General features: G+C 35.0%; 1 protein-coding gene across 10 annotated transcripts in view; it reads right to left on the bottom strand.

The window, feature by feature from the left end:
* The window catches only part of LOC127847243 (protein argonaute-2-like), an 82,249-nt gene that overhangs the window by 53,878 nt on the left and 9,941 nt on the right, over positions 1-18,430 (bottom strand). For 4 of the 10 annotated variants that reach the window (XM_052379024.1, XM_052379025.1, XM_052379022.1 and 1 more), the window contains exons 1-6: positions 12,715-12,874; positions 12,290-12,343; positions 7,203-7,238; positions 6,205-6,433; positions 5,518-5,638; positions 1,448-1,629 (exon numbers count right to left, since the gene is read on the bottom strand). In XM_052379024.1, coding sequence (XP_052234984.1) covers positions 1,448-1,629; positions 5,518-5,638; positions 6,205-6,433; positions 7,203-7,238; positions 12,290-12,343; positions 12,715-12,778 — 686 coding nt within the window. In that variant the 5' untranslated portion in view covers positions 12,779-12,874. Of the gene's footprint in view, positions 1-682; positions 865-1,447; positions 1,630-5,517; positions 5,639-6,204; positions 6,434-7,202; positions 7,239-12,289; positions 12,344-12,714; positions 12,875-18,430 lie in introns of those variants that run through there. The other 6 variants (XM_052379023.1, XM_052379027.1, XM_052379030.1 and 3 more) reach the window with 3 other exon arrangements.

Here is an 18,430-nt window from a genome sequence, read left to right as displayed (position 1 = left end):
CTGAGAGATTCAAGACAAAATTGTTGATTAAGCATTTAAATTTTCTCGGTTCAATGTACATAAAGAAAACAAACCATACAGCTGAAAGGAAAAACGAGGAAACCAATGGAAATATACGGCTAGTAGAACAGGACCTGTTTGGCATGCCAACAGTTGGATGTTTTATGGCCAAGAAGGGTTGGTGCAGCTTGAGATAGTGAAACAACCCTGCAAAGACTTAGTGCAGAGTGACCTTCTCCTACCACCTTTATTAATTTCCGTTGGCACTTCACTTCAGAAATATAACTTCAGGGTAAGCCTAAGGAGTTTATTACCAGAGAGCATAATTTCAATATGTAATCTCAGTCAAGGTCCCGGTAAAGCAAGTTACTTTTACGAACAGTCTGAAAAGTTTGATTTCATTCAGGTTTTTCTAAGAGTGTGTTCTCATCCAAAGGATGATCTTAAATATTCTAATCTTAATCAGTTATGTCACTCAGCAAAAAGCCCCAGGGTTGTTTCAAAGGCAGGCCAAGAATAATGAGTTTTAATATTTTCGACATCTTTTGACAGCATTTTCAGGGCTGGCAGGAGCCCTGATTTTGCAGATAACACTTTTATACATTATAAATTAGCAGAACTTTAGGTTTTCAGAAATAGCAGACGGATCCGGTTTTTTTTTTCTCGGGATTACCCAACTTACTTCATGCTTGGTAGATGCCGTAAAACAACGTCGAGCGCTTGCAAGGAGTCCAGCGGGATTTTCCGTGACCGGCCTTCCAGCGCGTCCTCAAGTCCGATTAAGCTTACTTGCCCGATCCATCTAATAGATACTTTAAAAATTCTATCTTTGCCTTCCCCGGGGAGGGTTAACTCAAGCTCCACCTAGCAATGGGACATAAAATAACGCCACTTAACAACCTCGGTTATTAGACGTCATAGAGATGGGACACTCTCAATAGGACTGGTGGCATCGTTACCATCGAAATGCAAGAGACAAAATGGCGGAATACACATTTTCATTTTTGTTGAACATCACCAAAAAAAAATGTCAGTATTTGTGTAGTTCCAAATTTTCCTAATCGTCTTTCATGCCGTTGTTTATTGTAATTAACTTTTAATTTTACATATTAATTTTATGTAACCAAGGTCATTCAAATTCATTTTGCAACTACCCAAAAGAAGCAACAAAAATTCCACCATTTTGTTTAAACACCATTTCCACAACAACATGCTCCAAGAACTGACCCCTATTGCGCCTCGCACAGACAGAACTAAGGGGTTGGGCGTGTTTGTGAGAGGGGGACAAGAGAGGGTGTGTGTTAGTAAGTAATAAACTCAGACACAACAAGACTGGGGCAACTGTCAAAAACATAAAACACCACAACGCTTAATTCTATCAACCCTTTCTCCCCACCATTACACTCCTACGAGTTTTCACTATTCCTGGGTATTCCCTCATACTCACGTCAGACTAGGCAGATGTCTCATAATGACATCCAGGGCCTGTACAGACTCGAAGGGGATCGCGCGACCCCGGCCCTCCAGCGCCTCCTCTAGCGCGTACAGGGACACCTGGGCCAGCCACTTCACCACAATGGTGAACTCGCGGTCTTTCCCCTCGCCTGGTAGCGTTACTTGCAACTCAATCTAAATATCAGGGGTAGAAAGCAGTCCTACTAGAGCCATCAGTGCAATATGGCTTACATGTATAAGGGACACTTTTTGGAGCCCGAAATATCTGTATAATACATGTCATGTATATTTCAAATATTTACATCTAGCCTAAGCGATTTTTTTCCCCCAATTGGTTAAAGTACCCGTTCCCTACCAATTGGGAAAACCCTGAAATTGGGAAAATTAACGTCGTGAAATCTGCCAATTTGGGAATTATAGGGTTTTTTAATTGCTTGATATCAAAGGCAAAAATCAACTCAAATGTTGATTTACCTTATTTTGGCTTGAAATGTTCAGTGTAAGTGCTCATTTTTTTTTGTTAACGTGCAGATAATGCACTTTTTGAACAAAATTGACGTAATTTGCCTTCCTTTTGGGGAATTTTCAGACAGCAATTGGGAATTTTGTATATTTTGTTCGATTGGGAAACTACCTTTTACGGTTACTTTATAAAGAAGGGAAAAAATCGCTGCCTCTAATGAGGTGTCAGTACAACATGGTTTATATCAAGTTTTTACTTTGGCCACTGGAGGAGTCAGTGCAACATGGTTTATATCAAGTTTTTACTTTGGCCACTGGAGGAGTCAGTACAACATGGTTTATATCAAGTTTTTACTTTGGCCACTGGAGGAGTCAGTGCAACATGGTTTTAAACAAAGTAAAGTTAATAACTGTGGTCGCATGAACCCAACATGTTATATAATATTTATTACATAAGACAACAGTGAAACTAGAGGCTTCAGTGCAACATGGTTAAAAACAAGGTACAGTTTGTTTTGGCTGATTGGAACCCAAAATTGTAATACATATCCCAAATATGTAAAAAAATGTGCGACTAACCTCCACTGAGGGACCAGGGCAACATGGTTTATACCAATGTCTAGTGTGATTTTTTTGCTCATATATATAAAATATATCACATATATTTCAAAAGTTTAAAACTAGCCTTCACTGCACCATCAAACATGGTTTATATCTTAGTACAGCTTTCCTTTTTGCCAGTGTAGAACACACAATATAATACATATCTCCATTTATTTCCAAAGACAACACTGAAACATGGTAACATACTTATTGCTGTGACTTGGTGCTTCAAAAATCTGTTCCCAATCACAGTTTTGATTTTATAAAGAATGCTTTCTAATTAAGATACAAAAAGGTGTCCTTGTGACAAGGTGATTTTTTATTGAAACATGCAGCATACTTGTACTTAACAATAGTATAATAGGAAATGAATCATAACAATTTTTTTTAAGATACTTAAATTGTAATCAAAAGGCTGTAGAAGGAATGATTCTCACTTAGCATTTTGGTTTCGCAAAATAACTCTAGTTCAATGTATGTTTATCATTCAAATTGCCAGCTCATTTATATATTATAAACACTTAATTTACATGCATTATCTTAATCTTTAATCAACACATACATATGAAAGAGCAAATAAAAAACTGGTCTCTCTAACAAGGAAAAAAGCCTTGCAACTTATTTTTCATACTGTTTTAATATTTAATAGAAAAATATCTTGAAATTAATTAGAGCATGAAGCAAAAAGTAATTATTTGTAAGATCTGTGACCTGATTCAGAGACAATAGTTCAACAAAGTCTGTTGGTAGTTTACACTACACAATTTCTCCTCAACAAGTTAAAGGAAAGATCAAACAAGACCTGTGTTTGAAACACAATGCCCCCTACTGCCCTTTGAAACCGCAAAGCTGCTATTTTAAAGAAAACAAGAGTTCCGCGGTCGGAGATGACCGCATTGAAGCCGGATTTTTGATTTAAATGACAGGAAAGTACCTTTCGTGTTTTTGTCAATGCAATACTTAAATTACTGAAATATTGTTCAAAGGTCAAAATGAAATGTAAGTACTTTTCAAGGCATGAGCAAACCTTGTGTTATGTTTTGAATGCATGCATATACAAAGTTATAACATGGAATAAGAACTTTAACATTTTTACCTACCAAAGTTATAAGAACTTTAACATTTTTACATTCAAGGTCACAGTGACCTTGACCTTAGAATGAATGACCTTGAAATGACCAGTGGTCATCTAAGTGTGCTTGCAAACCTTCATGTCAAGTTTGAAGACTCTATGTCCAAGCATACCAAAGTTATAACAATTTTAACATTTTAACATTTAAGGTCACAGTGACCTTGACCTTCAAATGAATGACATTGAAATGACCAGTGGTCATCTTCTAGTACTGGCCAATCTTTATTTCAAGTTTGAAGACTCTAGGTACAAGCATACCAAAGTTATAACATGAAATAAGAACTTTAACATTTTTACATTCAAGGTCACAGTGACCTTGACCTTCAAATGAATGACCTTGAAATGTCCAGTGGTTACTTACTAGTTCTGGCCAACCTTCATGTCAAGTTTCAAGACTCTAGGTCCAAGCATACCAAAGTTATAACAACTTTAACATTTTTATATTGAAGGTCACAGTGACCTTCACCTTCAAATGAATGACCTTGAAATGACCAGTGGTCATCTGTTAATCCTGGCCAACCTTCATGTCAAGTTTGAAGACTCTAGGTCCAAGCATACCAAAGTTATACCATGAAATAAGAACTTTAACATTTTTACATTCAAGGTCACAGTGACCTTGACCTTCAAATGAATGACCTTGAAATGACCAGTGGTTACTAACTAGTTATGGCCAACCTTCATGTCAAGTTTCAAGACTCTAGGTCCAAGCATACCAAAGTTATAAGAACTTTAACATTTTTTATATTGAAGGTCACAGTGACCTTGACCTTCAAATGAATGACCTTGAAATGACCAGTGGTCATCTGTTAATCCTGGCCAACCTTCATGTCAAGTTTGAAGACTCTAGGTCCAAGCATACCAAAGTTATACCATGAAATAAGAACTTTAACATTTTCGAGCACGCCGCCACCCCGCCCGCCCGCCCCCCCCCGCCCGCCCGACAACATCAATCTATAAGCCGAGATTTTTTCGAAAAAAATCCGGCTAATTATTATTATCCAAAGCCAATAACTTGGCCAAAAATCAATGGACCGGACTGAAACTCACGCTTCATATATGTCATGTAGGTAAACTCTCACATACCAAAAATCAGCTCAATATCTGAAAGCTTTTCTAAAAACCTCTAGAAAACAGATGAAGTCTAAGGCCCATAACTTCGCCAAAAATCAATGGACCTGATCATAACTCACACTTCATCTATAAGTCATGTAGGTAGACTTACACATTTTTTTTTGCTCAATATTTGACACCCTTGCGTAAAAAAACCTCCAAAAAACAGAAAATTCGAAGTCCAAGGCCCTAAACTTGGCATCAATTCAATGGACCAGCCCTCTACTTCAGTACACATTTATGTGTGAAACCAATGCAGTGAGCTTTTTTTCAAATTTGGGGCCTTATTTCGGCCCCATTACCAATTTCAACATGTCTACAGCTTTATGCGATATAATATTAGATAAGAACGTTTTTATTCTCAATTATTAAAAAGTATTTTCTAGCAAAAAAAAAAGGCATATTCCAAATTTTAGGCAATAAGAAATTTATTGGAGTTTACAAATTTGAGAGGAAATGTGTGGCTTTCCAATAGTCTACTTATAAGAAGCACCCTGCGCCTTCTGTGATCCAAGCCAATCGTATAAATATGGATAACTTGAGCCAATCCAAAAGATAACCAAAGTCAAATACGTTGGCTAAATCATATCCAAAACTTAACCAAAACTTGCGCCTGTTCGAATATATATTGTTTTATACAATCACTGACCAAACAAAATTCCTAAAACTAAAGATAACGAAAAGTTAACCAATGGGATAAGTCAAGAGTTATCCAGATTTATTGAATTGGCTTCAACTCAGCACTCATCCTGTACCTTTTCCTTTCCAATGGGTAGCGGATCACGACTGTACAGGTTCTTGCGCCCGTCAAACACAGGTTTTGAGCCTTGGAAAATCTTCTGTTGGTAGGCTGTCACCATGGTTTCGATAATCTCCCTACATTTACAATGTTTCATTAAGATAACTAAAGGAAAAATAGCGGACATGGCAATTTATGGTTTAACATAAATTCCTTAATTAAGGTACATGATATTCAATCGAATTTATAACTAGCTTAGGAAAATAGAATAAAAATGTGCACAGTTATTGAGCTTTTTGGTCAAACGTTCTTATTCTATTAACGTGTGTAATAGAATATTCAAGATCTTTACAGAAAATGTTCTGAAAATGCGGCTCTTTGATTTCAAACTCAGTCTACTTGCAGAATATTGACCAACACACATGGTAATCATAAAGTTGTCAATAAAGATTTATTTTTAGATTGTTTGTAAACCAGTGGCCAAAATCCCAGACCTTACCTTCAAATGCACACTCAGGGCTTCTCCCAGCTCAAAAAAATTATAAAAACCAATTTGAATTGTTTAGCGAAATTCTACTTTTTTGGTTAATTTATAGAATTTATAAGGCCAAGTTGTAGCCGAACAGAATTTTCTGTAGCCGATTCCGTCAATATAAAGCCATTAGCTATAATGGCAAATGACAGAGTAAGCCCTAACACTCACCTGTTCACACGGCGGGGACACTTATCAGGTGTGATGGAAATGTCATAGTGGTGGATAAACCCCTTGGGTATGCGGACCTGGAAGTGGTTGGCCCTCAGTGCGATGGGTCGTCCCTCTGTGCCCTGGTTGGGACGGGTCGGGCAGACAAACTCCACTGGGGCGGGCACGGGCGGTGGTGCCTGGGCCTGAAAGTCAGGGGGGAACACAAAGGGCAGGGTGGTCGGGGGAACTGAAACACACAAACTTTATTATTACAGCTTATGTCTCTTCTGAATTAGTGAGTCTGAGAAAGAATCTGCTATGGTAATGGAGATCCTGTTTAGTGAATTCATTAGCACTTTATTGAGAAGCTACACAAATAATGATGAGCAAGGTGTAAAGTTAATGACAGACTGCATGAGGTTATCAGGGGTGTGCTTTTGCCTTACTCCCCTAACAGGTTTTAACTTAACACCTCATTTGTATATAGATCCATTAAAGTTAATAACTTATTGAAAAATAAGATTGACATTTAACGGGTGGAAATCAGCTGGAATGAGGAGAAATCAATCCCATGGTTATGTAAATGACAGACCGAACTGTTAAAGCATTGTGTTAATGACAGACCTGTGTTAATGACAGACCTAAGTGTCATATAAACAACAGACCAAGATGCCATGTGAATAACAGACCATACTGTCACATTTTCGTATTAAGGACACAACTATGCTACATTTAAATGACAGAACTCTGAGCATTATGTCAATGACAGACCATACGGTAACAGCATTATGTCAATGACAGACCATACGGTAACAGCATTATGTCAATGACAGACCATACAGTAACAGCATTATGTCAATGATAGACCACTGCACGACAGCATCTTGTCAATGACACAGTCACACCATTGTGTCATGTTAAGGAAAGAGCACAGCTTCATGTTACTGTTATAGTCATATATTCCTACCTAATAGAAACTAAAAGCTAAGTTTAAAAAATAATCTAAAATAGCTTACCATCAAGAACTGGTGGAAATGCAAATGGATTTGGTCCTGCAAAAGAAACAAAAAAATACCATTAGAACACATTCTCCTGAAACTTTCAACACAAATTCCAGACCTGCACTTTTTGAGATTTTTTTAACATTCTCAAAAATATATAATGAATACTGCTTTACACACCAATAAACAAGCGCATGCAGACATGTAATTTTCAAGTTTTTGCCAGCAGATACTGGACTTAAAACGTCTATCTCTGCTATGCATTACATATTTGCATTCTCAGCTTAATAAATTTCAAATAAATAAGGAGCTCAATTTATAATCATTTAGACAATAAGTTTATTTTAATTAATTTACTCCTAAAATAAAGTTTACCATCAATTACAAAGTTTTTTGATAGCTTTTCCTCTAAAAAACTATTACTAAACTGTAAACAAAGTTGACAAGATGTCTCATTTTCAATACTGAAAAGCTCCAAACAAACATGTCGTTCACGGTTGACAGACTCACAACAATTATGTATGATGGAATAACTACTGGAACTATGCTACTGACTAGCCAACCATTAAAATGAAACTTAAGAAACGAAAATGGATGATGAAATATACACAAAATTGTTTTTTACAGTGTTAAGGGTTATTTACCAGGAAAACATAATCATGAAATGACATTGTTATAATGTACATTAGCTTTAATAAAGCAAGATTCTTGATTGACTATGAGCGCCGAGGCTAGCAAAACTTCATCCTTAACAATTACTAAATAACATTAGTATTTCTATGCTTCTGCAAATTGATTTAGACTATTTTGAACATGGCAATTTCTATGTTGATGACTGGGTAAAAAATTGTAAAAGTATCAGACTGAAAACGGATTATTGGATAAAATTCCATTCACAAATAAACATAATACTTTATGCAACAACTGAGAACAAAAATTAATGCTATCAGTTACAAATAGAATGATGGATGAATCCAACAGTAAAGACAGTACATGTACTAAAATGTAAATGATACATGGTAAAGCACACTAAATGACAAGTGTAGCAGAGTTACACAGCGTTTAATAGCTGTACTGTTTAAAGTCTGTGAAAACTGTCATAAGAATACAAGAATAAACAAGGGCTCTGGAAGTCAGTTAACCCCCAAAGGCAGGTTTGCAGGCCATCCCTGAAAATGCTGAGGATTTTATGGTATTCATCAACTCGTGGACAATATTTTTGCAAATTGTTTGTAATGCTCTTCAAGCATTTTTTCCATAGTGTTGCCTAAGGTTGTTGCGGCACAGCATTCAAAATTCATTTATTACATTTACTTCCATTAAAAAAGACGAAAATACCAGTTCAATAAACCAGAAATTGGGTGTCACTGAGAACATAGAAATATTGATTATACTAGATTATCGGGCAATGAATCGAGTTGGAAAATGTATTAATCAAGCTGTATATACTTTACTATAGGGTTGATTAATATTTTTTAGCTATTTATGTATTTGAAAATCTGTGGAGTTTTAAGGGAAACTTGCCATACTGTGAAACCATTATTTATCGTCAGGCATTAATTTTCTTGTATTCCGTCAGTCGACTGATTGACAAATTCAAGATCCTAACAAACAATTATGTCCCATATTTGAACAAATTATAAAGACTGAATTACCATAGGCATTAGGCCCTAAAATCCACATAATCCACGCATACATACTCCGTCTGTTTTTCATAATCAAGATTAATCTGGTTTTGAAACAAAAGGGTGTCTATTACACAATGTACTTAACTGCAGGTTTTTTTTACCTTATATAACAGACGCCGAATATCGGCGTCTTCCCCAACCAAACTAGGCTGGTTTTTTCCCCTTTCAGAACCAAAAATTCCCCCATTTTTTTTTTAATAGAAAGATGTGTCTCATGATTATAATATCTCAATTCTTTTTCAATTTAATCTTGAACAAGGGACAAAATTGTCACAAAACCAGGTTTTCATTGTGAAAAAAAATCTGAATAAGGGAGACAACTCAAACTGAACTTTTGAAATGAACAAACAAAATTAACCCCCTTTGTAAGTTTGTTTCAAAATAAATCTATTTTAAGTTGTGGTGACCTTGACATTGGAGATATTGACGTGATTCTTTCGTGCGACACACCGTCCCATGATGGTGAACAAATGTGCCAAATAATTGTAAAATCTCACAATGAATGACATAGTTATGGCCCAGGCAAGCTCATTTATTGCCAATTTTGACCTTTGAACTCAAAGTGTGACCTTGACCTTGGAGATATCGACGTAATTATTTCGCGCGAAACACCGTCCAATGATGGTGAACAAATGTGCCAAATGATTTTAAAATATGACAATGAACGACATAGTTATGGCCCGGACAAGCTTGTTCCGCCCGCCCGCCAGCCAGCCAGCCAGCCAGCCAGCCCGCCCGAATTCGCCAATCTAATAACCAGTTTTTTCCTTCGGAAAACCTGGTTAAAAAGTAATCAATTATGAAAAAAACAATGAATATAGTGCAAACATGTACAAATGTATTGTAATAATGAGAGAGTAAGTAAACAAATCCCCCAAAAAGGGGAACGCCATGAAAATTCCCCGCGCACAATTTTTCCCCAAAGTGGAAAATCCCGCGTAAAATTTCCCCAACATACCGGTAAGGGCTAAAGGCCCCTTCCCCCACAACCCAAAAAACCCCCTGAACTGACACGTGACATTTCTCTAAAACGCGCCTGCAGTACAGCTGTATCGACTGCGTTGACTTTCTTTAGGTAGAATAGTAATGATTAGCGCTAATTGTTAACAACTTTATTACCCATTGTGTGTATTGTGTTTTTCAGTGTTGTTGCAAATTATACAGCCTCCATGCAGCGGATCTCGATCAAAGACAATAAACAAAATTAAAAGATGATGATGTGTGATCAACACCTGACTTATATACATTCTCCACATTGATTACAAATTTATACAGAACATGTTGATTTGTGTTTGGTTGTTTGCGTTTAAGTACAATACAGATGTAAAAATAGCTTGTGCTTCGTTTATGGGCTATAGATATTTTAATTATTGACAGCTTTGACAAGTTTTACGATACATGTTTCAAATCAGTGTTACTTGTAGCAATTGAAAACGTAACAGGTAAAGAGAAATTAGCAATCATTATGATTTGTTACTTCCAAATGTAGGATATTTGTTAACAAAAATTCACTTATATTTGTGCGCGGTTTTCAGGAAATCCTCGGAAAGCATGTTTTTCAAATGACAGAGTATCACGCAATAAAACATTGCTTTGGATCCTATTGCATTCAATCTAATTTAAACTCATTCGTCCATTGGCTGTTAAAATTAAATCTGAGCTGTGCCCTATGAAACCACTGTCCAATAATGCACTGTTAATTTTACACTTCAGAAAATTATTGTACTTAAAGTGATCAAATATTTACGATGCAAAAACTCTTGAAACTTTATTGAAAATTGACCAAATAGTTTGCTAACATTAACTTTAACCAATAATCTTCGCATCTTCTCTAATTTGCGCCAATAAAGGTAAGATTGTTATTAGTTTGGCGATGATAATAAATGAATAAGACCAATTGGCAATTGGCTTCACTGTTTCAAACACTCGTTAACGGTTATTCGGTCCCACTAATTCGCTAATCTTAATAATGATACACTAGTGGGGGCCAATTACTGATCACCTGATAACAAAAGACATATATTGTATATTGACCTCTCGCAAGTGTCCTCCCTACAACGATTTATCGCAACCGCGATATATTTCGGACAAACAAATCTGATATTGACTGAAGCATTTTTTTTTCAAAGTCAGGAATTGGCGAATTTAAGTGCTGACGAAAACATCATTTTTATAAAAATGACGAAATTTCGTGCTGGCGAAAATAAATGGTTTCACAGTAACTATGAATACACTTCTTGTGGTACAAAAGGTTACCCAACAACAACTTTTAAATGACCCATGCACATGTGACTCCTTTAAAAACGCATTAAGATAATATTAATATGTATTATTATGAGATAAATTGTAATGGTGTTATTATACTTAAAAGCATAGAAATGTAACAATAGCTTTTTATTTTTATAACCTTTAAAATTATTTAAAAAAAACACAACTGATAGGTCCAACATCCACAGTAAAATAATGAAATAAAGGTATGAATTTTAATTTATACTTATTAGAAGCGCGAACTAAGTGTACGCCTGTGGTTGTGTTGGGTCCAATGATAAAACACAATTGTCCGTTTCGGTATTTAAATCATTTGGTACAAAACTGAGAGTTGATGAATACACATAGGATAAAATGCAACTGTTGCAATGGTGCCACAAAATCACAAAGCAATCTTACAAAAAACCATTTACAGCCAAGTATAGCATTAATATTTTCCTTAATTAAGGAAAGCTTCATGCATTATCACAAAAAAGATTTGAAGCATACAATTTCATGTGGTCAACAATACTGCAAATTGCATATTTAACTTTTTCATACACAGGAAACTGACAAAATGTCACAGTTAGCGGATATCAATTAAATGACACATATTGACATTTTTCAAATGAACTTACTAGTGAGTCAAGTTACAGTTAACAGATATCAATTAAATGATACATTTTACTAATGAACTTACTTGCAAGTCAAGTAAATCAAATAGATAATCAAACAAATTATCAACAATTTATATTTGCAGTAAAGTTGCCACAGAACAAAAAAGGGACTAATCATGATGACTAGTTCAATCTATCAAGTCATTCATGACCGTCTTCTTAAAACCTGAAAATACCAGTGTAACAAAAAGATTATGCAAATTGGTCATTAATGCTAGATTAATGCTATTGTCACTTGATTATAATCTTAATAGCATGAGGCAGTAGACCTGAAAGAAAGAGAATGAATAAGTACACAATTTGTCCTAAATTATGGTGTACAAATAATGTACTCATTTTTCAGTCAAACGAGGAATGACTCAAAAAACTTTAAATGACTGAAAAACAAAATTCTTTGGCACCCATTGCTAGGAAAGAAAGGTGGTAAGATTTGAATTGTTGGCAGAAGGGTTGCATTTGATAGCCTTCAAGAGCCCCGAATACTACGTACCACCGATGGTACCGTTCAACAGGGTACTTTTGAAGCCACTGTCAATAGTTGTACCTTCAACAAAACAAAACAACGCCAATGACAAAAACATACAACTTAATGAACAAGAGCTGTCCTAGTACAGCGTGCTCAACTATTGAAATATGGAGTAATTGAATGCAAAAACAATAGTGCCAAACTGTCACAAGATACACCCGTTTGAAGGTTTGGGACATGTTAATAACTTTACCATTTGAGTGGCAAAATGATATATTTTTGAAAATTAAGCAACACATAACTTTACCATTGAGTGGCAAAATGATATATTTTTATGTCATAACTAACCATTTTAGAGGCAAAGTGATATATTTTTGATATCTATATCAAAAACTATAACACAAGAATAATTGAAATGGAGACAAAAACTATACATTTGCATTTCATACCAGAGCTTCCGTTAGTGGACGTCCGGTCGTAAATTACGCCCGAAAATGGCAGTCGTACATCCATTATACTAATGGTGGAAGTCCTTTGGACGTCCTATAATCCGCATGTACGCTTTTGTCAAATACACAATATGTTTAAATGTCAACAGTAAATCGGGTTATTCAGACTGTTAACTCTGCCTAATGTTTTCAATGAATTTCTCAGCGAGTGGCCAATATTGATTTTTCCAGCTGTCAATCAAATTCTTCTTGGTAAGCACATTTGCCAATCAGCGCTCAGGCAGCCGAATACACGCCGACCCCACATGAAGCTGCATACAATAATATTAGCGACCTCTGCGCTACGAAGTTTTTATTAAGCAATCAAATATTTAAGCCCACTCTTTCCCCGAGGAAGAATGACGTGATGTTGAACATGAAGTCTAATTTTAACATTATTTTCATCGGTACACACAAAATACACGAGAAATGTTTATTTGTTGCTAGAATTTTCTTAACTTTACATGAATAATAAAATCTGGAAATGATTCGGATAACACATTTGATTATACACATTTGAAAATACTAAAATTGAATAATGTTTTTTGTTATATATCAATGGCCATAACACATAATGCAATAAGTAGTTAAATAACGTGTTTTGAGATTGCCAAACTATGCATACATATTGGTCTACATGCATGAATGACCTTACAAGTTATATCGCAATTTTAAAGAAATGTACTCGGTAAAATTTAAAGAAAGACGTGTTTTAATACTCTGAAATACGCTTTCACTTACGCTAACTTTTCTGAAAGAAGGTACAAGAAACATTTTAAATTCAGTCGTTGATTTGTCGTAATTACTAAATATGAACAGTGCTCTATGCTTTCCAATCGCGTCACGTGATTTAACGCATGTTCAATGGGAATACCCCCATCCCACAATTCAACTTGCGTAAAATTGCAGATGTTTGCGGGTGTCAATATTGGCCATATTTTGGTTTTGAAAATAGAAATCGTAATAATACTGGATTATCGGGTAATGGAGAGAGTTGGAACATGTATGTATATTAAAAATTCTGAAATAAAAATGGGAATTTATGTCTGGGACGTCCACAATTTTAGGCTTGGAAGTCAGGACATCCTACTTTTAAAAGCTAACGGAAGCGCTGTTTCATACCAAGATTTCATGTATCTGTAAGTTGCAGATAACTTTAAACAGGTTTCCATGGAGATAACATTACATGTCATTAAACGCATAACTTAATTTACTTTAATAACACATTTATATCAGGAAATTAATACCTTACATCACATTAATTAATTTATCTTTATCATTTTCCTGCTACAAGCTACAAGGAGTTTAAAATGACATTTGTTCTGACAACATGATTTTTTTTCCTGTGTGATTGTTTGCTACAACATGCAAAATATAAGATACTGACAAATCTGTAAAAAAGAGTGCATTTATTAAATAAATCATCTGAGCAATGGGATTGCAATTGACAAAAGCCCGGCATTACTTTTTAGATTAAAATATAAAAAAATACCCAGCATCATGCCTGCAAAAAAAGTTCAGGATTTCAAAGGTTTTGGACTGATAATGGATAATGGAACTGATAATGGCTCTCCGGCTAGCATAGTGGTTGGTACACTCGCTTCTTATCTAGGCGACCTGGGGTCCATTCCCGACCCCTGCAGCATGAGAGTTTGGTTGGTGGTCATAATATGAGAAAGGTGGGGTTTCATCCGGGTACTCGGGTTTCCTCCCCACAACACAAGACCACACCAAATTTGAAAAATCTTTCAGTAACAATGAAAATTCTGGATATTGTAGCTATATTTCAAAATTCACACCAACTTTCGCGAGTCTACTAACTTCTTTTCACACTCGAGATAACTGTTTACTTTTCATGTCAGAGTTGATGGGGACACATTTTAACAGTCCTCATTTAACAGAGCACTTTTACAACATGTTTTAAGGTATAATCAGTCTTCTTCCTTTACAGGGATTTCAATAGATTTTAAAAACCAGGAGTCAATGACCCCTGGACTGAAATTTTGAGGAGTCAAATTGAAAAATGGTGGGGTCAATTTTGAACGCGTTAATTGTGTTTTTGTCTGTATTATTCAATTTTTTAGATAAAAATATGCTCAAAAAGTAACACAATATCTTAAAAAGTTATACTGCTTTTATTAAATAACAATACCATGATACAAAAAATGTACATAACACAACATATTTTAATGAATTGGTCCATTAAATATACTTCCTTATAGTTATAACACATTTAAGTCTTTTAACACATTTAAATAATTTAAGATATGTACCGGTAGCACCTTTTCATCACATATTTAATATCGTCATTATATTATCATCATCCCTATGATAGCTTTTCTAACAAAACACAATCTAAATGCATGGAACATCTAGTATATCTATTAATGTTTATCCGAATACTATACATGTCTGAAATATGTACACTTTGGAATGCCTAACCTGTGGTAGTTTTACTTTAAAGGGATCTTTTCACGCTTTGGTAAATTGACAAAATTGAAAAAAGTTGTTTAAGATTCGCAAATTTTCGTTTTAGTTATGATATTTGTGAGGAAACAGTAATACTGAACATTTACCATGGTCTAATATAGCCATTATATGCATCTTTTGACGATTTTAAAACCTAAAAATTATAAAGCGTTGCAACGCGAAACGATTGAATAATTTGGAGAGTTCTGTTTTTGTCGTTAAATTTTGTGAAACTACGAAGATTGCTTATATAAGGTTTAAAATACATCTAACACGTGTAATCGGCGGAATAGCTCAGTAGGCTAAAGCGTTTTTACTTCAGGACTCTGGCAGGACTCCAGGGGTCACTGGTTCGAAACCTGGTCCGGACAATGTTCTTTTCCTTTTTTTAATTTTATTCTTGATTTTTTACTGGAGCTTTTACGATCCAATGTTTACATTTATTGATATAAAGCATTTAATGAATAAATTAAAAAATGCCAAAATCTGTGAAAAGGCCCCTTTAATAATCCAAATTTTTCTTGTTGTTATCGGGTTTAACAAACCTTATCAAATGTTTGTTAAATCCAGTTAATGCTTTCTCCATTACAGTCGATTGGTGTATAGCGGATTTTAGTGAGTAACGGATAGGTTAAACGTTTTTTGCAAAATACTTTTATTTATGTCAAGATTAATAGCTTTCTATGAATTGAATACATTGTTAAGTCGATTAATGTTTTTGTTGACGTGTGTCAATGTTTACAACTGTTTCTTTTTTCGAAAGCAAAACAAGGTCACGTTATGTACGCACCGTTTTTCTGACGACAGGAAAAGTGCAGACAAATGGTTTCTTGAATTTTGCAGATTTTGTTTGGTAAACATAATGTCATTGATGTAATATTTTAGTATTATGTGTCCTTTACAAAAGTAAGAATGCTCAGAAACCAAATTGATGCGTACCATATAAAATAAGCATGAAAGCTTCAACTCGGGATTTAGTGAATAACGGACATGTGGTGACCCATATTCAGGAATGTGGGGATTGTCTCAAAATAAATATAAACTCAATTGAAGTTGTCCAATACACATGTGGTTAGCTTCTGGCTATGATATTAATTAGTGAAAACATCATTTTTAATGAAAAATAATCAAATTATAACGAAAAATCGATTTTTCTGAAAACATATTTTTCACTATCAAATCTATATATATAACAAGGTATTCAACTCAAACTGACCCGAATATAGGGTGCATCGCTTTGAGCAGCCATTACTTCATTAATTGTGCAGCGATTTCCATGAACGTGGTCTTATTAAACACAGAAATGAATTTCTTTTCTAGAAATGTACATATATTGCAATTATTTTTTACAAATGCTGTGTCAAATTTCAGGAAATAACATGATACACATGTAATCCAATAAAGACCTAAGCGATCCGGTAATGGCTGAATTAGTGTGCCATGAAATTCGCGCTGTAAACAAATAATATTTTCCAGAAATTTAAAACCGCTGGCATGTTTCAATAGGAAAGACATGTGTCTATCTAGGTGTAATGGTTTAATTACTTAATGCATGCTGTTTACGTTGAAATGAAACTCGAAGTCCTTAACTATCCGTTATACACCAATCGACTGTATTGAATCGCCATTACTTGCAATTTGAATCGCCAGCTTTGAAGTGAACGCGGAATTTGACCCGTGCGTCAGTCAGTTAACATATCGAGTTCCATGGTAATAAATCCCGCTGTGCTCCTAATTGAAATTAATGTTTCAGTATTTGAAACTCGGTCTATAAGCAAGGGAATACCCCGGGCTTTGTTTATCTTATATCATCTCTTCCAATACACATGTCACCGTCTTAATAGTGCGTGCCCACTAACTGGGTAATTAGCAGCAGTGGTTACATGAAAATTGATTGACCATCCAATAATTGCAGGTTTTTTGCAGACTTTTCAGACCGCACGGTTAAAGAAAGTCGGCAAAATTAATTAAAGTAAAAAACATTGATCAAAGGTCTATTAATTACGTTGATCCAATAGTAGATCTAAGTCCAGCGAGTTTTGTCAGTTGTAAATCCACCGATAATTACGAGTAACACCCATCTTATGTAAACTGGAATCACAGTTCATTTTTTATACTAACAAGTAATAATACTACACATAAACATTGAGAAAACACATTTTCTCGATAAGATATAAATTATCCGAGTAGAATTAAATTGCTGCGTCATGACCTTCGACATTGTAAATGGCAGACTTAACATTCAACCCGCGCTCAATTCAAAGCTGGCAATTCAAATTGCAAGTAATGGCGATTCAATAATGGAGAAAGCATTAACTGGATTTAACAAACATTTGATCAGGTTTGTTAAACCTGATAACAACAAGAAAAATTTGGATTATTAAAGTAAAACTACTACAGGTAAAGATTCCAAGGTGTACATATTTCGGACATGTATAGTATTCGGATAAACAGTAATAGATATACTAGATGTTCCATGCATTTAGATTGTGTTTTGTTAGAAAAGCTATCATGGGTATGATGATAATATAATGACGATAAAAATGTGATGAAAAGGTGCTACCGGTACATATCTTAAATTATTTAAATGTGTTAAAAGACTTAAATGTGTTATATCTATACTGTAAGGAATTATATATTTACTGTACCAATTCATTAAAATATGTTGTGTTATGTATCATGGTATTGTTATTTAATAAAGCAGTATAACTTTTTAAGATATTTTGTTACTCTTAGAGCATATTTTATCTAAAAAAAAAATGAATAATACAGACAAAACCACAATTAACGCGCTTCAAAATTGACCCCACCATTTTTCAATTTGACTTCTCAAAATTACAGTCCAGGGGTCATTGACTCCTGGTTTTTAAAATCTATTGAAATCTCTGACACTCCCATACTCCAGTTTAGAGCGAATGAGCGCTTGGTACGCGGTCTTCCGGCAGTTTGGGGGGAAGTATCTGAGGTTGCGTCTCAGGAAGCCTAGTGTAGAGTTGGCCCGATTAGTAATGTTTGAGATGTGGGTTTTCCATTTCATGTCATTAGAGAACGTTATTCCTAAGTATGGGTTTTCTTGTACATTTTTGAGAATTGTGTTGCCAATTGTGTAGAAAAATGAGGATTTCGTTTTTGAGCTGAGGAGATAACATTTCTTAGAGTTGAACCGCATTCCCCAGTCCTGGGCCCATATTTGTAAATTCTCAAGGTC

The sequence above is a fragment of the Dreissena polymorpha genome, chromosome 10, assembly GCF_020536995.1.
Source record: "Dreissena polymorpha isolate Duluth1 chromosome 10, UMN_Dpol_1.0, whole genome shotgun sequence".
Lineage (NCBI taxonomy): Eukaryota > Metazoa > Mollusca > Bivalvia > Myida > Dreissenidae > Dreissena > Dreissena polymorpha.
Note: the sequence above shows the minus strand (reverse complement) of the source record. Positions and strands in the feature narration are given on the sequence as shown.